This window comes from Neoarius graeffei, chromosome 18 (assembly GCF_027579695.1).
Source record: "Neoarius graeffei isolate fNeoGra1 chromosome 18, fNeoGra1.pri, whole genome shotgun sequence".
Lineage (NCBI taxonomy): Eukaryota > Metazoa > Chordata > Actinopteri > Siluriformes > Ariidae > Neoarius > Neoarius graeffei.
The window spans coordinates 26,138,901-26,162,469 of record NC_083586.1 but is presented as its reverse complement, the minus strand read 5'-3'; the positions used below and the strand labels follow the sequence as shown (position 1 = coordinate 26,162,469).

Sequence of the window (23,569 nt, the reverse complement as noted above, 5' to 3'; positions counted from 1 at the left end):
CAAATTTTGATTCGTCTGACCACAGAACAGTTTTCCACTTTGCCATAGTCCATTTTAAATGAGCCTTGGCCCAGAGAAGATGATGTTTGAGTTTCTGGATCATGTTTAGATACGGCTTCTTCTTTGAACTATAGAGTTTTAGCTGGCAACGGCGGGTGGCACGGTGAATTGTGTTCTCAGATAATGTTCTCTGGAAATATTCCTGAGCCCATTTTGTGATTTCCAATACAGAAGCATGCCTGTATGTGATGCAGTGCCGTCTAAGGGCCCGAAGATCACGGGCACCCAGTATGGTTTTCCAGCCTTGACCCTTACACACAGAGATTCTTCCAGATTCTCTGAATCTTTTGATGATATTATGCACTGTAGATGATATGTTCAAACTCTTTGCAATTTTACACTGTTGAACTCCTTTCTGATATTGCTCCACTATTTGTCGGCGCAGAATTAGGGGGATTGGCAATCCTCTTCCCATCTTTACTTCTGAGAGCCGCTGCCACTTCAAGATGCTCTTTTTATACCCAGTCATGTTAATGACCTATTGCCAATTGACCTAATGAGTTGCAGTTTGGTCCTCCAGCTGTTCCTTTTTTGTACCTTTAACTTTTCCAGCCTCTTATTGCCCCTGTCCCAACTTTTTTGAGATGTATTGCTGTCATGAAATTTCAAATGAGCCAAAATTTTGCATGAAATTTCAAAATGTCTCACTTTTGACATGTGATATGTTGTCTATGTTCTATTGTGAATACAATATCAGTTTTTGAGATTTGTAAATTAGTGCATTCCGTTTTTATTTACAATTTGTATTTCGTCCCAACTTTTTTGGAATTGGGGTTGTATAGTACCAGTCAAAAGTTTGGACACGTCTACACTACCGTTCAAAAGTTTGGGGTCACTTTGAAATGTCCTTATTTTTGAAAGAAAAGCACTGTTCTTTTCAATGAAGATCACTTTAAACTAATCAGAAATACACTCTATACATTGCTAATGTGGTAAATGACTATTCTAGCTAAATTCTACTAAATGTGTGGTTTTTGGTGCAATATCTCCATAGGTGTATAGAGGCCCATTTCCAGCAACTCTCACTCCAGTGTTCTAATGGTACAATGTGTTTGCTCATTGCCTCAGAAGGCTAATGGATGATTAGAAAACCCTTGTACAATCATGTTAGCACAGCTGAAAACAGTTGAGCTCTTTAGAGAAGCTATAAAACTGACCTTCCTTTGAGCAGATTGAGTTTCTGGAGCATCACATTTGTGGGGTCGATTAAATGCTCAAAATGGCCAGAAAAATGTCTTGACTATATTTTCTATTCATTTTACAACTTATGGTGGTAAATAAAAGTGTGACTTTTCATGGAAAACACAAAATTGTCTGGGTGACCCCAAACTTTTGAACGGTAGTGTAGTCATTCATAGGTTTTTCTGTATTTTGACTTTTATACATTGTAGGACAATACTGAAGACATCAGAACTATGAAATAATGTATGGAACATATCTGGAATTATGTGGTAAACAAAAAAAAGTTTCATAAATTAGATTTTTCAAAGTAGCCAGCATTTACCTTGATGACGCTTTGCACATTATTGACATCATCATAACAAGCTTCATGAGGTAGTCACCTGGAATGCTTTTCAATTAACAAGTGTGCCTTGTCAAAAGTTTTAGTGCAATTAGTGCAATTTCTTGCCTTCTTAATGCATCTGAGACCATCAAACAGTAAATTTAAAAAAAAAAAAAAACCAGTAAACGGTAAATAATAAAAATAGAGTAAATAGCCTTATTCGACACCTCTGGTAATCCATATTATGTCAAGAACTGCTCAACTAAGTAAAAAGAAATGATGACAGTCCATCATTATTTTAAGACAAAGTTTTAATTAATAAAATAACAGAAAAAACATTGAATTAGAAGGCGTGTCCAAACTTTGGTCTGGTACTGTATATTAGATGGTTTCTAAATTTCCACAACCTGAATTTTTTTTTACAAACAGATTATTTAAAAAGCAAATGAATAAGATTCAGAATTTTTTAAACCTGAATTTTCTGCTACCTACTTTTATTCAACCTAAATTCTCAATGACCTGAATGTTAAAGAAGTGAATATATACCCAGTATTATACAATGTGTCTGAGATTTGCAGTGAAGATCTGGCCTCCTTTTTCCCCCCAAGCATCATGACTTCAGGTTCAGCTCAATCATTCCAACTCCATAGTCAGCTTTAGGTATAATTTCTATTCAAATAATAGAGCTACAACCAACCATCCACCAGATCACCATAAGCATACCATTTGTCCATGAAACAAATCAGCACTTAAAAAATAATTAGAAAACATCAATACTCCATGATAATTAAGTATGTACATGGTGTCATTTCATTAAATGAGAAAAATACAATTATGTTATAAACACTTATAGCTCTGGCTAAAAATAAATAAAAATATATATGTACCTTGTGCTCTTCAATTTGATGTTTTAGATCTTCTATTTCAGGACCTAAAGGCTGGGCTTCTATTTGCTTAATTCTAGCTTCAGTAACATCTAACCAGGTGGAGAGCTGTTTCAGCTGCTGATTCTGCAGGTCCATTAAAACTTCATGAAGCCTTGAAATCACCAAAAGTAAATGGCAATTAATACAAGGTATTATTATAGTTTCAAATGCAAAGAAGATGAAAAACATCCGACCCAAAAATACAGATGAGCTGAAGGCCGCTATCAAAGCAACCTGAGCTTCAATAACACCTCAGCAGTGCCACAGGCTGATTGCCTCCATGCCATACTGATGGAGTAATTCATGGTAAAGGAGCCCCAACCAAGTATCATGTGCATAAATGAACATACTTTTCAGAAGTTTGACATTTCTGTATTGTAATTCCTTTTTTGAGTGATCTTAGGAAATATTCTAATAATTTGAGATACTATATATTTTTTATTTTCATGAGCTATAAGCCATAATCAATAAATTAAAACAAGAAAGATTTGAAATATTTCACTTTGTGTGTAATGAATATCAAACCTATGAAAGTTTACCTTTTTGAAATAAATTATGAAAAAAATGAACTTTTTCATGATATTCAAATTGTTTGAGATGCACTACTACATGGGTGAACACCCTTGGTGATTGATTGCTGGCCACTGTACTGAGCCCATCCACTTCATCTCAGGTAACCCAGGAGTTGACTAGCCCTCCAGTAAAGTGCTTGGCTGGAACCCATACTGCCATCACCACTGTCTCACATTTACCAGACTTGGGGGAGGATACCGACCCTACACTTGTGCTATTAGTCTCCTCCCCCCTCCAGCCATCTCTACAACTTGTCCCAACCTGAGAGGGAGGCCATGGAAGCATACATCAAAGACTCCCTAGCATTATCTCCTCGCATTATCTGCCCCCTTCCTCTCCAGTAGGGGCTGGCTTCTTCTTTGTGGGCAAAAAGGATGGGCTACTCTGCCCATACATGAATTACTGAGGCCTCAACAATATAACTATAAAAAGTACCCCCATTCCAGTGCTTAACTCTGCATTTGAACCCCTGCACAGAGCAACCGTCTTCACAAAGTTGGACCTGTGGAACACTTACCATTTGGTCAGGCTTCAGAAGGGGGATGAGTGGAATGCTGCCTTTAAAACACCCCTCAGGGATTTTGAAAACAACATCCCCTTTGGCCTCACCAATACTCCAGTGATCTTTCAGGCACTGGTTAATGATGGCCTTCAAGACTTCATCAACCATTGCACCTTTGTCTGCCTTGGTGACATCCTGATCTTTTCCCATGACCCCCAGGAACATGTCCACCATTTCTGCCAGATACTCCAACACCTGCTGAAGAACAAGCTGTTTGTAAAGGCTGAGAAGTGCAAGTTTCATGTCTCCTCAGTCATCTTCCTCGGTCCCATCATAGAAGGGGGAAAGGTGAGAGCTGATCCCAACAAGATCAGAGCCATGATTGAATGGCCCACTCCCACCTCTCACAAGCAGATGCAACAGTTCCCAGGTTTTGTAAACTTCTACCGCAGGTTCATCAGGTGGCCGCCCCTCTTAAACAACTCACTTCTCCTGCCAAGCCCATCTACTGGACTACCAAAGTGGACACTGCCTTCACCGAATTGAAGACATGCTTCACCTCCACTCCCATCCTAATACAGCCCGACACTTCGTGGCAGTTGATTGTGGAGATGGACACCTTTGATGCGGGTGTCATGAAGGTCCTCTCCCAGCAGTCTGAATCTGACTAAAAAACTGTGCCGCCTTCTCCCGCCGTTTGATGCCCACTGAGGACAATTATGGCATCAGCAACTGGGAACTACTAGCTGTCAAATTAGCCTTGCAAGAGTGAAGACACTGGCTGGATTTAACACTGGCTAGACTACTTCCTCAACTCCTACCAGGCCCGCTGGGCACTGTACTTTGACCAATTCAAGTTCACCCTCACTTACCAACTTAGTTCAAAAAATGGCAAACCCGACTCTCCTCTCATCAGTATCCCCGGAAGATTCCCACTCTAGCCCAGACACCACTGCCTCTTCCTCCTCTCTGGTGGTTGAGCTTACTTGGGAGCTCCAAAACATCATGGATGCCTAATACACCAAATGTGACCCTGGCAATGGCCCCCTGGCCATCTCTCTTTGTCCTGGATTCTGCCCATTCCTGAGTCCTCCAGTGGATCCATACATCCAGTTTTTCCTGCCACCTTGGGTCCCTGTACTCTCTCCCTCCTAAAGTGGTATGTTTGGTGGCCCACTATGGAAATGGACACTTGTTCCTATGTTGCCATCTGCACAGTTTGCACCCACAGCAAGGCCTCCCACCAGTCCCCAGCTGACCTGCTGCACCCCTTGCCCATCCATAGCTGCTCTTGGTCACACAATGTGCTCAACTTTATGACTGGGCTACCTCCTTCCCATAATCACACCACTATCCTCACCAGTGGCGGCTGGTAGTCTTTCAAACAGGGTAGGCTGGTCGGTTACGATATTTCCAGATTTTAAAAGAAAAAACACATCAATTTTGCCCATACTCTTGCCTCTGATCTGGCTGATTGTTGGCAGGGTCACAAACTGTGAAATAACAGGTTCTTTTGGCCCATTAGCCTACTGTCCAATATACATGATGGTGGTGTTGGGGGGGGGGTATATTTTAACATTTTATATTTTAAAATTGTGGCATGTTGTTTGCTGGGTGCCACACATTTCATTCAATGACACTTTCCCTATATTTTACTTATTTTGACCGAGAAATGTTTTATTGACAATTTTGATAACCCTTTACTTTTAATCCAGGTCTGTAGTGTGAAATGTTCTCGGCTGTGTTTTTGTTTAAAAATGTTTTCCAAATTGTAGCTGTGTTTAATTCATATCCAGAGAAATATATATTCCAATATAATATACTCAGCATAAACATTTTAAATAGATTCTATATTTTTGGTCCATCCATGACATATTACTAAAGTAGCCTATTTACTGTTGTTGATGTGGGTCACTTGCTGTTAGCCAACTCACTTTCTCATACCAGGAGAGCTGAAAGGAACGAGTATTATTCCCTACCTTTTTCACCAAGTCAATTTGAGGCGTTGGTCTACCCTGCTCTTTAATTTTAATTTTTTCCTTGAAAGGAAGACTGGCAAATGGCTTCGCCAAAATTAAATCAGCAATGCTTGGCATCCGTGCGCAGCTTTCTTGCTAGCTGACTAGCCCCCTCAAGTTCAAGTTCAGTCACTCAAATAAACGAAATTTCTGGAACTAAGATAGCAAACTTGACAACACTATATTTACACTTTATTTACAATGAAAATATATACAAACTAAAAAAGCTGGTAGAAACCGTATGTAATGAATGAAATCGAAATGTAAGCTGATCTCTTACAATACACCACAACACTTGCGAATCCGCATGGGACTGAACTGAAATTCACCGCTGCCTGCCTGTAGTTGAAACGAGCTGTCAATCAAAGAAAATATCCGTCCGCTTTCACCAATCACCAGTCTCCTCGCGGAAACTGCCATGTCCCTCCCACTGTGAGGCTGGGAGTCCGTGGGGTGGGCGTTTTCGCAGTATTTGTCCAATAACCGTCTTGCATTTTGAGATTGAAAAGCGCATAGCTCCCAAATGCCATTGAAGTCCACTGAGGCTGGGAGTCCGTGAGACTCCGTGGGCGGGCGTTTTCGCAGTATTTGTCCAATAATCGTCTTGCATTTTGAGATTGAAAAGCGCATAGCTCCCAAATGCCATTGAAGTCCACTGAGGCTGCGCTGCATCGCGCTATCATGAGGGGGAAAATACTCACGCACACATTAGGCGAACTGGGGAAAGTTATAACGGAATGATTTCGCATTGTAGTTGGGTTGAGCACATATTTCTATGATTCTGGATCTGAAATAGCAATGTTATAAGGTCGGCTATAACATAAGCCTAGCGCAATTCATCCTACACAATGTTCATCATTTTTAGAGGAGGCTGAGCCTCCCTCGCTGTCTTAGAGCAATCGCCCGTGATCCTCACCATCATTGACTGAGCCCATTTCATAGCCCTCCACAAGCTTCCCTCAGCCAAGAAAACCACTGACCTGCTTACCCAACATGTTTTCCGTCTTCATGGTATTCCTTCATAGATTGTCTTGGCCCCCATTTCATTTCACAGGTGTTGAAGTCTTTTTGCCAGGCTCTAGGTGCATCTGCTGGCTTTTCCTCTGGCTTCCATTCCCAGTCCAATGGTCAGACAGAATGGATCAACCAAGATCTGGACACTGCCCTACACTGCATCATGGCCAACAACCCTGCCACTTGGAGCACACATCCAAGGTGCTGTCCACCTCAAACTGCCCAAGTCTCTTCATATCCACCCTACTCAAGCCCATGGCCTCCAGCACACATTGGTCCTGGCTAGATGTGCCCTTCCTCGCTCCTTTTTTAAATGTCTCCCCCGCTTCCCCCTCTGTCCCTGTGTGTGTTGGTCTTTGTAGCAGCACATGGCAAACTTCCTGATTATGGCACACCTGAACCTCATCTCCTGCAAGCATTTAAACCCCAGCATCAATCCAGATCTCTGCCAGTTTGTTATTCCAGCCATCGTGGTAGCATGCATACTCAGCCTCTCTTTTAACTTGCTATTCTTTTGTCAGTTGCTCTTCTTCATTGGATTTTCTCTCCCTCTCTTCTCTCTCTGTACCAGATTACTTTGGCCTGCTCCAGCGTGCCTCTCGCCTCAGGTCCCAGCAAGCTTATTGGACATGCACTGCACTCCTACTGGAGGACCAGGGTTCAATCCTCGCTTGAGTCCAGTCACTCTCCTGTCTTCACTTTCATGCACTCTTCTTCTCCTACACTGTAAATAAACGTGCACTACTGACTTTATGCTGCGGTCTGTGTCCTGCATTTGGGTTGGACAGAAACCAGTAGCCTGACAGTGAGTTGGTAATCTGACCTTTCTAATTAAGGAATTTTATGTAACTGGACTGCAGCTAATTTTAAGTTAACATGCCTGTTCTAAACATTTTCCTCGCACCAATTTAAACTTATTTTATGCACCAAATCTGGACATTATTGGAACATTAATTGAAATGAACATTAATTGAAAACAAACAAACAAACAATTAATATGTGAGTTTTTAGTTTCAGAAAGAAAGACATAAGAAAATAAATAAAAATTATGGATCAAATTTACTTGATACAAAACATGATTATTTATTAATTATTACCTGCTTTGTCGTTCCATACTGGCCACTCGTAAATGTTCCCAGCGTGAGTTTAACAGATTCATCTGCTCCCGAATTTCATTCTCCTCATCTTCAGTCAGCTGGCCTTCAGACAAGAGGATAGTCCCTGTCTTTAGGACTTTACCTACACTTCCCTGATGGGCAGTCAGTTCAATCATGTATCCCTAGAAACCATTGTTAACACACACACACACACACACACACACACACACACACACACACACACACACACACAAATGAATAAATATTCACTCAAAGCAACCACCGATGTATGTTTTTATGTCTTTTTATACGATCCACTAGAGGAACAGAATTTCGTTGTATATTGTGCAATAACAATAAAAGGAAATTGAATTGAAAATTTTGAACTGAAAACAGTTTAGGCAAACAAAATCTTCACCCTGACAGTTCTTGCATGCTGGTCTGAGAAGCATTCCCATTCTCCACACTGTTTTAATTTTTGAGCTCAGCATTCAAAATAGAAACTACATAGCTTCTTAGCATATTGGGTGAACTTGGAAATGAAGTGGGAAGTGAAATTAGAATCACATATTTGCACTTTGCAATTAATTTAGATTTTATTTTTCCATTTAATGTTTTAATTTGCATTTTGTCATGTTTGCAGCCTAACATTACTAAAAGGAAAAGACAAAGTATACATTGTATTTTAATTTTGATTCTCATTTTGCAGTTCAAGGAAATGAAAAGCCAGTGTGTAGTTTGGATTTTTTTTTTTCTGTTAGCCGTCCTGTCTGCACCTGCACAAAACTCTACTTCCCAGAATTCACAGCGGCTTTCAAGTATGGTAGCCACAGACTACAATACCCATCATGCACCACACCATTCACAGTCCCCTGAGTTCTTAATCACAAATACCTCTTCCTGATCACAGCCACAACTATTTAAGGACTCTCAGTTCACACGTCCATTGCGAAGTTCAGTGTGTCTGACTTTATCAAGCCTTCTGATTATTGCTTTGCTTTTCTGGTTTGACTTTGTTTTGGACATTGCCTTCTTGACATTGCTTGATATCCTGTTTGTGCCTCACTTGACCTTTGCCTGTTTTTGGATTCTGCTTTTTGCCTCACGATTTGGGTTTGTCTGTCAGTTTGCCTGAATAAATCTGTCTTTCAGCTTTTACATCCATCTGTCACATTAGCATTTTTATTATGGCCAAGAAAGAGTGATGTGATGAGGAAATAATAACTGTTTTAATTTTATTTTTAACGTTGCATGGTCCACATGATGTAAAAGAAGACATGATTCATCAGATCAGGCCACCTTCTTCCATTGCTCCATGGTCCAGTTCTGAAGCTCACATGCCCATTGTTGGCATTTTTGGCAATGGACAGGGTTCAGCATGGGCACTCTGAATAGTCTGTGGCAACACAGTCCCATGCACAGCAAGCTGTGATGTACTTTGTGTTCTGACACCTTTACATCATAGCCAGCATCAACTTCTTCTGCCACTTGTAGTAGTTCTTATGTGAGATCAGACTAGCCTTCGCTTACCACATGCAACAATGAGCCTTGGGTGCCCCTGACCCTATCACCAGTTCACTGGTTGTCCTTCCTTGGAATGCGTTTTGCAGGTACTAACCACTCAATACCACGAACATTCCACAAGGCCAGCTGGTTTGGAGATGCTGACCCAGCATTCTCGCCATCACAATTTGGCCCTTGTCAAAGTCGCTCCGACCCTTCCCGATGCTTGCTCTGATGCCAATACCTCAACTTGGAGAACTGACTGTTCACTTGCTGCCTAATATATCCCACCGCTTGACAGGAATAAGATCATCAAATGTTATTCACTTCACCATTACATAACATTATTATATTGCAGGTATGTAGCAGACACTCTTCTCCAGAGCGACATACTACAAGCGCAAAAGTCAGGTACAAGAAGTGCTGAACTTGTAGACAAAAAAGTTTTAGTGCCAAATGAACAAGTGACAGAATAACACTTAGTGGCAGATTCTGTTGAAGTGACAATCAGCAGACAGCCAAGGAAAATAAGCCAACCATACAAATGAGCTGACAAAGTACAACTAAACAGAGAAAAATAAAACCCCAACGGCTAACACTGAGTCATCATGACCAGGCTAGACAGTACACAGCCTGGGTTGGTCAAGACAGCTACGCGCTTACAACCCAGCTATCAGGGGTTTTAATGTTATGGCTGATCTCTGTGTGTGTGTAATATTTATATATATGGTGGTGTGCATATATATATATATATATATATATATATATATATATATATATATATCATCTCATTATCTCTAGCCGCTTTATCCTTCTACAGGGTCGCAGGCAAGCTGGAGCCTATCCCAGCTGACTACGGGTGAAAGGCGGGGACAAGTCGCCAGGTCATCACAGGGCTGACACATAGACACAGACAACCATTCACACTCACACCTACGGTCAATTTAGAGTCACCAGTTAACCTAACCTGCATGTCTTTGGACTGTGGGGGAAACCGGAGCACCCGGAGGAAACCCACGCGGACACGGGGAGAACATGCAAACTCCACACAGAAAGGCTCTCGCCGGCCCCGGGGCTCGAACCCAGGACCTTCTTGCTGTGAGGCGACAGCGCTAACCACTACACCACCGTGCCGCCCCATATATATATATATATATATATATATATACACACACACACACACACACACACACACACACACACACACACCACCATATTTGCACATATAGTAAATATGGGAGAACAAATGGCAAATTGGTGTTTTGAAACATGGAACTCTCCTTTGTTACAGGCTCAGAGACTACTTTATGTTCCCTTTTCTGTAAATTCTGATTTAGTTCATGCAACTCTGTGGACCAAAAAAAAAAAAAACCAACCCAAAAGTGATAACTACTTACCCATTGTAAAATCATAATTCTTTCAATTTTGGCAGGAATATTTTAGGTTTATTTTAATAAGTAGATGAGGTAAAAACTTTATTTACAGCTAGGAAGGGCAGATTTCAGTAGACTTAAAATAAAATCCAATTAATTGCAATTAATTTTCATTTTTGAAGTAACCAGATTTTCTTTTAAATTTTCGAAGTTTACTTATGGATCTACAGCAGAAACATCTATTGCAGTTCAGGAAAACATGCACTGTAGTTTTCAAAACTATACACAGTGTAGTCAAAATTTCACCATGCACACATACATAAGAATGCATGCATCATTCCATTACATTAATATACTTTTTACAAATGACCTCATGAGTGTGAAACTGCTCCTTCACTTCTTCTACAAAAGAGGAGATGGGTGGCTGAGCTTGCAGGCCATCTTCAGCAGACAGAAGCCATGTCAAGACCTCTTCCAGGGAATTCTGGTAACTTTCTAGCTGGTTTGTGCCATGTTGGAGAGGACCAGGGGAAGTCCACATATCCTCTGGACTTTCTGAAGACTGTATATGGTTTAGAGAGATGACAGGAATGTTAAATTATTTTTTTTAAAACATAAAGCTACATTCTACAGATTTGGTCATTAAAAATATTTTACCAAGTCAAAAACTTTTGGTGGTTTGTTTTAATTAAAAAAAAAAAAAAACTCCTGTTAGTGTTGCTCCTAGTTTTCTATTTCAAGGAAATGTTGTATAGGCAGAATATGTAATTACAGACTGATAAAATCAGGGTGGTTCAAAACTGGCTTGATGGTTTGGAATCTGGATATAGCAGCTCAGAGGTGCACAGCACAACAAAAAAAACAACAAGAAGACAGTCTCATCTATATCCCCCGCCCTATACACCAACTATATACCAAGTTTCAAGATATTATTTGTCACATTTTTCAAGTTCTGCTGCAGGAAACCAACCCTACCTCTTTACACTGACCTCAGCAACCCATGGCATAAACCCAACGGACCTTTGGTCCAGGTGAGCTAAAAATTAAAATTTCTCACATTTCTTAGTATCAAAAGGCACATATACATTACTTAATCAACACATATACCAACTTTCAAGACCAAACCACTCATAGTTTTCAAGTTCTGCTCCGGAAACAAAACCTACCCCTAAGACTAACCTGAGAGGCTAAGTCTGAAATTGTTTCTATGGAAACATGAAAAACTAAAATTTCTCAAATTTCTTAGTATGAAAAGGCACATCTACATCACCTTGTTAACATGTATACCACGTTTCAAATCCGTATCATGAATAGTTTTCGTTATATGCTCCGGAAACTAACATTGCTCTTAGAAACGAAGTCAAAATCTAATTTTTATGTAAAAATTTGGAAAATGCTTTTTTTCCAACAATCCAAAATAGCAAACAGCACCAGTTTACATGTTGCTTGATATTTATACAAAGTTTTATGAAGATATATTCAGTTATTTTAAAGATATGACCCGGAAACGGGGCGGCACGGTGGTGTAGTGGTTAGCGTTGTCGCCCCACAGCAAGAAGGTCCGGGTTCGAGCCCCATGGCCGGCGAGGGCCTTTCTGTGTGGAGTTTGCATGTTCTCCCCGTGTCCGCGTGGGTTTCCTCCGGGTGCTCCGGTTTCCCCCACAGTCCAAAGACATGCAGGTTAGGTTAACTGGTAACTCTAAATTGAGCGTAGGTGTGAATGTGAGTGTGAATGGTTGTCTGTGTCTATGTGTCAGCCCTGTGATGACCTAGCGACTTGTCCAGGGTGTACCCCGCCTTTCGCCCGTTGTCAGCTGGGATAGGCTCCAGCTTGCCTGCGACCCTGTAGAACAGGATAAAGCGGCTAGAGATAATGAGAGAATGAGATGAGACCCGGAAACGAAAACGTGACCAGATGGAACCCGTTTCTATACAAACTTAATTTGTGAGGGGGATAAAAACTGACTAGCTAACCATTGCTCTATCATATTGACAAGGCACAGCTGGTCTATAGAGACATACAAGTCTAACCTGATAAAAGCAGCTGTAACTTGTTTTATGTTCAACTGATTGTCACAAACCTTTCTTCGTTACAGTACTCATTTCATTTCTTAATTCAGTAGCAACAAGAGTTAAACACCTTCCAAAGTTCTTTTCTTTTTCTGCATTCCACCATCATATTTTGTTGTCCGATATTATTGCAATTAGCAAAATATCAAATGCCCATTAACTGCACCAGTGTTAGTAACCATCCTGTTGCCAAATTTTAAAGCAATAAACACAAGCCAAAAATGACCAAATGTACATCAAAGCAAATTAAAACATCTATTTCAAGAAAATATTGACCTTGAATAAGCCAGCGACAATATTTCTTTGAAAATATCCCAAAAATTGGATAAAAACTGCAATATTTATTCATAGCCTTTGATTAATTTGGGGGTCCCCTTTCACCTTGGGCTAAGTTAGCCAGTAAACGATTAAAGTTTTCAGAAATGTTTCATGTCTAATTGTGGTTAATGGAGTGTTGTGTGTTGAATTGCCTCATTAATTTTGAGTTCTACACCTCGGGGCCACACCACATGTGGAAGTTTAAAAGATTCGTCTGATAGAATAGTCAATGTCCTTAGTTATAACTTTTGCCATATAGCCTGTTGCAGCAGATAAAATTAGTGCTCTAAAACCAGATCAAATATTTTCTTCATGTGAATAAAGCATGTCCAAAACCCTCAAAAGGTCAAATTAAAACAAAGACTAAAAAGGCAGTACCAAGGGAAAATTTGGAAACAGAATATTATAATGGGACATTCTGAAAAGAATTACTGTTAAAATGAACAACCATTTGAATCCCACACATCTAAGATTCTCTCTTGTTACAAGTTGAGAATGAGACAGCAGTGATGCTGCTGACCTCCCTTCAGCCCTGCCTGATCCATCTTGATGCCCTACTTCTGGCTGGAGTCTCATGACCTCACTCTTGTGGAGGACGGCACCATATGGACAGTTGAAAGATACACTTAGCAGATGGCTCTGGAAACTTACAGTTTTGCTATGGTTGCTGAGGACTACACTTGACATGATAACTTTAGGACTATAGTTGTCATGTACAATTTTGCATTTTACACTTATGAGAGAAAGGATGTTTAAAGTCTGATATGATGTTTTTGAAGAATGAAAACTGGCTTATACAGTGCCCTCCACAATCACTGGTACCCATTGTAAAGATTAGTAAAAAGGGTTTATATTTAAAAAATAAAAAATAACACCTTTTGATGAAGTAGCATCATCTCACATTGAAAAAAAATTAGAAAAATCCAATCTTTAATTGAAATAAATTTATTTTGAGAAAAACAAATCTCTCATCAAGAAAAAATTTGTTTCAACAAAAACATATGTGCCACAGTTAATGGCACCCCTGCATTTAATACTTTGGACAACTTCCCTTTGCCAATAAAACAGCACTGAGTCTCTCCTGTAACATTTTATAAGGTTGGAGATACAAAGCAGGCCATCTGAGGCCATTCCTCTTCACACAATCTCTCCAGATCATCCAGGGTCCTCGACCCTCTCTTGTGCTCTCTTCTCTTCAGCTCACCACACAGGTTTTCACTGAAGTTCAGGTCAGGGGATTGAGATGGCCATGGCAGAAGCTTGATTCTGTGGTCAGTTAACCATTTCTGTGTTGATTTGGACATGTGCTTCAGATCATTGTCCTGCTGGAAGATCCAATGACGACCCAGTTTTACGGTAGTTTCCTGGCAGAGGCAACCGGATTTTGATTTATGTTGTCCTGGTGTTTCATGGAGTCCATGATGCTGTGTATCCTAACAAGGTTTCCAGGGCCTCTGGAGGAAAAACAGCCCCAAAACATCACAGAACGTCCACCATAGTTTCCAGTTGGGATCAGGTTTTTTTTCATTATAGCCATACTTCTTTTTACACCAAACCCACCTTGAGTGTTTCTTGCCAAAAAGTTCCATTTTTGTTACATCAGACCATAGAATACGGTTCCAGTCAAAGTTGTAATAGAGTTTCACAAACTTCAGGCACTTGAATTTGTGATTAACTGACAGAAAAGGGTTTTTCTGGCAGACCTTCCAAATAATCTGCTGACATGGACGTGGCATCTGATGGTAGTTTTGGAGACTTGGTAACCCCAAGAGTTTACTTTTTCTTGTAATTTCACCAACAGTGATCCTTGGGGGGGGGGGGGGGGGGGGGTTTGCCTCTCTCTCTCTCTCTCTCTCTCTCTCTTGCCATCCTCCTCACTGTACATGGGGCAAAGTAAACGTGGATCCTCTTACAGGCGAGTTTATAACAGTTCCATGTGATGTCCACTTTTTTTATTATTGCCCTAACAGTAGAAATGAACCTTTTCAGATGAGTAACTTCTTTTAATAACCATTCCCTGACTTATGAAGGTCAGGACACTTCTCCTTTATTTAGTTTGTGTGTTCTCTTATCTTTCCCATGTGGATAGATGACTAAGGGAATTTGGCCTCTGTGTCACTTCACATTTGTACCCCAGTTAATCAGGAAGCCATGGATTACAGCTTGAAAATTCCTACACACTCCAATCAACTCAAAAATGTCCAATTTAAATGAGAAACATGCTTCAGTTACACTGTGTTCACTATAATTTCCAGGGGTGCCAATAATCGGAGCACATATGTTTTTGTTGAAAATAATTAGTTCTTGTTGAGGGATTTGTTTTTCTCTGAATAAATTTATTTCAAATAAAGGTTGGACTTTTTCAGTGTGAGATGATGCTACTTCACCAGATGGAGGATTTTTTCCTCACCTTTACGTGGGGTGCCAATAATTGTGGAGGGCACTGTAAATTGGTTCCATTTGCCTTTTAACGCTGTGCAACACCCTAGATCCTGCAGTTGGCTGAGACACTTAAAATAATTTAAAAAGAGCAGTTTCCCTGTGTGACGTACTTGGCGTCACGTGTGTCATCATCTGGGCACAATATAGATATTTTTCCATCCTCCTTTTTCATGCCGCACCATTTTATTGTCACCTAAATTATTTCACAACTAATACACATTTTCTGGATTTTTTTTTTTTTTACCTTTTCAGGTGCTCTTACAATGTTGAATATTTTTACTGGAATAAAAAAAAAAAAAATAGTCAAAATAACTCTGAATTTTGCCTTTGTCCTTTCTTTTACCGTTTATCTTTCATCCTTTTTGTGTTTCCATCCCTCTGTGCACTTGACCTTTTGCAGAGTTTTGTGGGCATGACTAAATGCAAATGAGCTTTGTCAGGAACGTGCTTTGCATTTTACAGGTGATCAACATGCCATGAGAGTATGAAGAACAACAGTGTTTCCAAAACTTCTGAAATGCAACCAAGACTTTTGGTGTGGTTCGGAATACGCAAACATTTACATACAACACATAAGCAAACAAACATGATATAATATGGAGGCTAACCAGTGTGGCGGGGGTCGTTCTTGTCTGTTCAGGAGACCGAACATATGCAGCCTGAGTGAAGGCATAGCTTTTGTAACGTAACTTATTTGAAGGAGACTGGCTGCGTACTTGACTATGAGCCACACTGACTGTGATCTGAGAGAGGAAGAGAAAAACACTGCAGAGATTAAACATCACAAAGCAACAAGAAAACATTGGAATAAATCAGTCAAAACACAGTTACAAGATAGAAACAGGCATACAATACAAGGTTGTGAGGGAAGGGGGAAAAGAGAATATTCATGGCAGAGACCAAGAGACAGTTAAAAAAAAAATTGCTTAACAGTTGCTAAAAAAAAAATCAGCAAAAGATGTTATTCTTACAATGCTAAGTCTAACATTTTAAAATAAGTTCCGAGTTATTGGCGCAGATGCAGGTTTTTCATAACCAAACGTTATATTACACATTAATGCCATATTTAAATGTCATTTAAACATGTATTGACATATGCCACACAACAAAAAAAAAACTGTACCTTGCAAGTCAAAGATATCTTAAATATAGGCACATTAAACTAATATAACTATTAAGCCTTTTTCTAGACATTCTTACTAATTTCAAACTTGAAACTGTCTTATTCTATTGGCTTTTTTCAAGCATTTCAGTCTTGGATGTTTATGTGCCATTTTAAGCTTGATATTAGTCAATAGGCTTCATAAATATTCTAAATAATATTCAAACGATTGTTACAATTAGAAATATTACATAACCTTTCTTTTATTCAACATACAGTACCAATAAAAAGCTTGGATAGACCTACTCATTCGTAGGTTTTTCTGTATTTTGACTACAACTTTAAATCAGAAAATGTTGGGACGGTATGAAAAATGCAAATTAAAAAACAAAAACAGGGGTTTCTAAATTTTCTTTGACTTGTATTTCATTGCAGATGGTATGAACTCAAGATCATATTTTGGCTGGCCAACTTCATTTCATTTGTTAACATACATCCGTTTTTGCATTTCAGGCCTGCAATACATTCCAAAAAAAAAGTTGGGACAGGGCAATTTAGGGTGAGTAATGAGGCAAAACAATTAAATAATTAGGTGACTTGGAACAGGTGATGTCAACAGGGGATTGTAATGATGATTTGGTACAAAAGCTGTATCCAGGAAAGGCCTAGTGTTTGAGGAGCAAATATGGGCTGAGGATCTCCAGTTTGTTGTTCCTCAAAAAAAAAAGACATGAATGGATTTGGATATTTCACCCTCTACAGTGTATAATATCATGATTATGGAATAGATTATTCAAGGAATCTGGAGGAATTTCGGGTGTGTAAAGGGCAAAGGCGCAAGCCTAAACTGAACACCCATGATCTCCAATCCCTCAGACAGCACTGCATCAAGAATCGTCATTCATCTATAGCTGATATAACCACATGGGCTCAGGATTTACTTTTGCAAACTTTTGCCAAGTACTAAAATATGGAGTTACGTCTTTAAATGGCAGTTAGAACTTTACTGTGCAAAAAGGAAGCCTTATGTTAACTGTGTCCAGAGGCGTCATCAACTTCTCTGGGCTCGGAGCTATCTGGCACGGACCATCACACAGTAGAAATGTGTACTTGGTCAGACAAATCAGTATTCCAGGCCGTTTTTTTTTTTTTTGTCAGAAATGGACACCGTGTGCTCCTGAACAAAGATGAAAAGGACCATCCAGACTGTTACTAGAAACAAGTCAAAAACTGTCACGGTATGGGGTTGTGTCAATGCCCTTGGGAAAGGTAACTTACACCTCTGTGATGGCAGCATTGATGCAGAAAAGTACATTCAGAATTTGAAGCAACATATACTGCCTTCCAAATGACATTTTTTCCAGGGATATTTCAAGAAGACAATGTAAAACCACATTCTGCACACATTACAAAGGCATGACTGTGGAAGAAGACGGTGCCTGTCCCCTCTGAACCCAATAGAGAATGTGTGGTGAATTTTGAAATGGAAAATATGACAACAACCCCATACTGTTGCACAACTTAACACCAGTTTGTAGGAAGAATGGGATAAAATAACATCCGAAACACGTCATCACTTGGTGTATTCAGTTCCTAAACATCTTTTAAGGGTTGTGAGAAGGAATGGCAACATTACAAAGTGGTAAATGCTTTACCATCAAGTTTTTTTTTTTAAATGTGTTGCAAGAATCAAAATCGAAACAAGTATTTATTTAAAAAAAATAATGAGGCAAAACATCAAATAATGTGCTGTTATATTGTTTTGAGTGCAATACAGGTCAAAGATTATTTACAAATCATTGTTTTCAGGTTTAATTTCAATTTCAACATACCGTCTCAACGTTTTCTGATTTGGGGTTGTATTTTCTACATTGTAAAACAATACTGAAGACATCAAAACTATGAAACAACATACAGTATATGGATATTTATCTCATTCATCTCATTATCTCTAGCCGCTTTATCCTGTTCTGCAGGGTCGCAGGCAAGCTGGAGCCTATCCCAGCTGACTACGGGCGAAAGGCGGGGTACACCCTGGACAAGTCGCCAGGTCATCACAGGGCTGACACATAGACACAGACAACCATTCACACTCACATTCACACCTACGGTCAATTTAGAGTCACCAGTTAACCTAACCTGCATGTCTTTGGACTGTGGGGGAAACCGGAGCACCCGGAGGAAACCCACGCGGACACGGGGAGAACATGCAAACTCCGCACAGAAAGGCCCTCGCCGGCCACGGGGCTCGAACCCGGACCTTCTTGCTGTGAGGCGACAGCGCTAACCACTACACCACCGTGCCGCCCTTATGGATATTTATGTGGTACATAAACAAAAAGTGTTTAAAAAAATAGGTTTTGTATTTTTGATTCTTCAAAGTAGTCAGCGTTTACCTTGATGACACTTTGCACTCTATTGGCATTATCTTAACCAGCTTCATGAGGTAGTCACCTGGAATGCTTTTCAATTAACAGGTATGTCTTGTCAAAAGTTAATTAATGGAATGCAATGTTTTCTTAATTTCTTAATGCATTTGAGATCAAATAGTAAACAGTAAATAACAAAAATACAGTAAATAGCCCTATTCCACAACTGTAGTAATTTATATTATGACAAGAACCACTCAAATAAGTAAAGAGAAACGACAGCTATCATTACTTTAAGGCATGAAGTGTCCTTTAATGAATAAAAATAAAGAAAAACACTGAATTAAAAGGTGTGTCCAAACTTTTGACTGGTACTGTATCCTCACTTGCTGTCATTTTTTGCAGTGTACTACCAAACCCTAAGATTCACCTTGGCAGAGGAAGAATGACTCTTTACTAAATGTTCTTTCCTGAGCTGTTTGCTTGTACCAGAGAAGTCTCCAGTTACAGCTTTTCATTTTAAAGTGCCCATAAAATCCGAATGGGTGTTTTGGAGCTTACTGTAAATGTTTTGGTGTTATGAACACTTGTACAAGTGCGCATAAAACACAAATAATTGTTTTGTCGATTACTCTGTGATCTTTACAGTTCATCAGAAGCATTTTATGACTCATCCTGCACTTGGTGGAATATATTTACTTTAAAAGAATGAATAAATAAATATCAAGGACAAAATCAAATCACATCCCTCAAACTTTTTTATGGGAATAATGATTACTTTTTACTGTTTCAAAGTGTGTACTTATGAGCTTAGAGAAGAGATTTTCAAATACTGTTATGTTAAGTTAGAAACATATGTCAACAATGAGCTTCACTTGTATGAACGGATTCATTCTGAACTGGCTTCTACAAATGATTTCGGAGAACTTGTCTCATTCACCAATCTTCTCATATTTTGAATGTTCTCTTCGGCACGAACAGAATTTACGAGTGGTCCAGATCTGTTGTGGGAGTCATGTGCAATTATTCTGCTGTTATCCAAACGGATTGTATATTTCATTACTTTGAAGTAGTTTTGCATTTGAAAATCTTACATACTTCATAATTGTGTTGACATTATCCTGTTTGATGATACAATTCAAATTATAATATAATTCTAAATGTGCTCATATAACCTAACTATAACATCATTAATTTAAATTGGCTAACGATAATATTGTATAACAGTACAAAATGAAAATCTCAAACTGCAAAACGACTTAAATTATGCAGTGATTTAAGGTTAACTGCATCTCCAAAAGCAGGGACTTTAATCTCTGAACTTGTAGTTTTTGATGCCGTTTTCATGAATGAACACTTCCTGACATATAGGGCAGGATGCGTAACCTTATATGGCATTATTGGAGCATTAATTATGCTAATTTACAATTCTCATAAATCATGCAGAATTATGCACAGATAGCATTCATCATGTTTACACAAGTTCATTTACATGGTTATCTGAAGTTAGGAGTGTCATACAACCCCGATTCCAAAAAAGTTGGGACAAAGTACAAATTGTAAATAAAAACAGAATGCAATAATTTACAAATCTCAAAAACTGATATTGTATTCACAATAGAACATAGACAACATATCAAATGTCGAAACTGAGACATTTTGAAATTTCATGCCAAATATTGGCTCATTTGAAATTTCATGACAGCAACACATCTCAAAAAAGTTGGAACGGGGCAATAAGAGGCTGGAAAAGTTAAAGGTACAAAAAAGGAACAGCTGGAGGACCAAATTGCAACTCATTAGGTCAATTGGCAATAGGTCATTAACATGACTGGGTATAAAAAGAGCATCTTGGAGTGGCAGCGGCTCTCAGAAGTAAAGATGGGAAGAGGATCACCAATCCCCCTAATTCTGCGCCAACAAATAGTGGAGCAATATCAGAAAGGAGTCCGACAGTGTAAAATTGCAAAGAGTTTGAACATATCATCATCTACAGTGCATAATATCATCAAAAGATTCAGAGAATCTGGAAGAATCTCTGTGCGTAAGGGTCAAGGCCGGAAAACCATACTGGGTGCCCGTGATCTTCGGGCCCTTAGACAGCACTGCATCACATACAGGCATGCTTCTATACTGGAAATCACAAAATGGGCTCAGGAATATTTCCAGAGAACATTATCTGTGAACACAATTCACCGTGCCATCCGCCGTTGCCAGCTAAAACTCTGTAGTTCAAAGAAGAAGCCATATCTAAACATGATCCAGAAGCGCAGACGTCTTCTCTGGGCCAAGGCTCATTTAAAATGGACTGTGGCAAAGTGGAAAACTGTTCTGTGGTCAGACGAATCAAAATTTGAAGTTCTTTATGGAAATCAGGGACACTGTGTCATTCGGACTAAAGAGGAGAAGGACGACCCAAGTTGTTATCAGCACTCAGTTCAGAAGCCTGCATCTCTGATGGTATGGGGTTGCATTAGTGCGTGTGGCATGGGCAGCTTACACATCTGGAAAGACACCATCAATGCTGAAAGGTATATCCAGGTTCTAGAGCAACATATGCTCCCATCCAGACGACGTCTCTTTCAGGGAAGACCTTGCATTTTCCAACATGACAATGCCAAACCACATACTGCATCAATTACAGCATCATGGCTGCGTAGAAGAAGGGTCCGGGTACTGAACTGGCCAGCCTGCAGTCCAGATCTTTCACCCATAGAAAACATTTGGCGCATCATAAAACGGAAGATACGACAAAAAAGACCCAAGACAGTTGAGCAACTAGAATCCTACATTAGACAAGAATGGGTTAACATTCCTATCCCTAAACTTGAGCAACTTGTCTCCTCAGTCCCCAGACGTTTACAGACTGTTGTAAAGAGAAAAGGGGATGTCTCACAGTGGTAAACATGGCCTTGTCCCAACTTTTTTGAGATGTGTTGTTATGAAATTTAAAATCACCTCATTTTTCTCTTTAAATGATGCATTTTCTCAGTTTAAACATTTGATATGTCATCTATGTTCTGCTCTGAATAAAATATGGAATTTTGAAACTTCCCCATCATTGCATTCCGTTTTTATTTACAATTTGTACTTTGTCCCAACTTTTTTGGAATCGGGGTTGTATACAGTAGTTCAAAGCGCTTGTATGTATACTGTGGGGTATATGGAAAAACAGGGATAACCTAAAAAAAAGATTTCACAGGCTGCCTGTATGTATATCGTTGATGGCGACTATTAAATATTGCTAAAAACTTAACAGAAGCCTCCGTGGCCATGTACAAGGAGCGTTTGCTGAACCTGAAGTGTCACATTTGTAAAAGCCCACTGTACAAAAAAAAAAAGGAAGTGGAATTTAAGATAAGAATGTGAAAATGTTCTTCCATGAGGCCTAATGTTTTTGTAAACTAGATGTAATGTTGAAGAACTGACCTGCTGGGAATAACGCTGTTGTGTTTGAAAGTGGAAATGTTTCTCTTTACTGCTTACAGCTTGGGGGAGAGTCTCAACCTCCTCTAAAGCCTCCATACTCACACCATGGGGCAGAACTTGAAACAGGGAGGTGATGTACATAATTATAGACTTCTTATCAGGAGAAGCAGTAGCCACATCTAACAGAGTAAAAAGAACCAAATAAAAATCAATCAATCAATCAATCAATCAATCAATCAATCCATTCATTCAATCAACTCAGCTTTGTCCTGGTCAGGGACATGATGATGAGGATGTGAGTCAAGGACACACACACATATACCCACCCACCCTAGGGGCAATTTAGAGTTCAATTCACCTGCCAGCATGTTTTGTGAGGACAGAACAAACCAGACCAGAGAACCCAGCGGAAACACAAAATGGACACGGGGATAAAATGCACAGAATTAGGGTTGTGCAACTGTTCATTTTTACTAAAGTAGTCAACTAGTAGACTAGTCGTCTTTTCCACAGTTAAAACAAAACCTGATTCAGGATGTGACTATTTTATGGCTATTTTATTAGTGCAGATAAATGCAAATAAACAACAGCAAAGAACATATCAGAGTGTACATCTATTAGCCATATGCCAGCTAAAAATTACATTTCTAGCTTCAATACTATTTTAGGCTATATTGTTAACCACAAACAAATAAATCAGTACAATAAATGTGCATAATTGTTAAAAACTGAAAGTATACTGTGCTAACAAAGTATATTTAGCCTGCTTTCTTTGTCATCTGTGTCACTGTTCTTTCCAATGTGTTGACTAATCGACAGTTCCCCACAGAGGCAACTGGTGCATGCATTTGTCAACTAGTTTATGCAAGCCTATGAGAGAAACTCAACACAGCCTCATGATAAAACAGGGAACCCTGGAGCTGTGTTGCATACTGTACTACTGTGCCAGCTCAAGAGACGTTTTACATACTTTATGTACACTGCAAATTGTATTGTGCGTTTGTTCTACCAAGAGTATTACACAGAGTATGATTGCTATAAGCATACTCAGGTTCATACAATCTCACTATTTTAGTCTTTACTACTTTCTGTAGGACCATTAAATGCATGAAAAGACTGCGTTTAAAAATTATGATAGTTATACAGCATTCCCATATTTTATATATAAGATCAAAACATCATTCACTGCATGCAGTTATCATTTTTGACCATTTGCATGAAGGGTGCCAATAATAATAATAAAGCAGTTAGCTAAATCAAGAAGAACTC

General features: G+C 39.3%; 1 protein-coding gene across 1 annotated transcript in view; it reads right to left on the bottom strand.

Annotated features, from left to right (window-relative positions):
* Window positions 1-23,569, bottom strand: part of dmd (dystrophin) — a 509,910-nt gene that overhangs the window by 440,932 nt on the left and 45,409 nt on the right. Inside the window, exons 8-12 of the mRNA XM_060898614.1 lie at window positions 22,301-22,479; window positions 16,009-16,143; window positions 10,941-11,132; window positions 7,695-7,876; window positions 2,452-2,602 (exon numbers count right to left, since the gene is read on the bottom strand). Of these exons, the coding sequence (XP_060754597.1) occupies window positions 2,452-2,602; window positions 7,695-7,876; window positions 10,941-11,132; window positions 16,009-16,143; window positions 22,301-22,479 (839 nt within the window). The remainder of the gene's footprint in view (window positions 1-2,451; window positions 2,603-7,694; window positions 7,877-10,940; window positions 11,133-16,008; window positions 16,144-22,300; window positions 22,480-23,569) is intronic.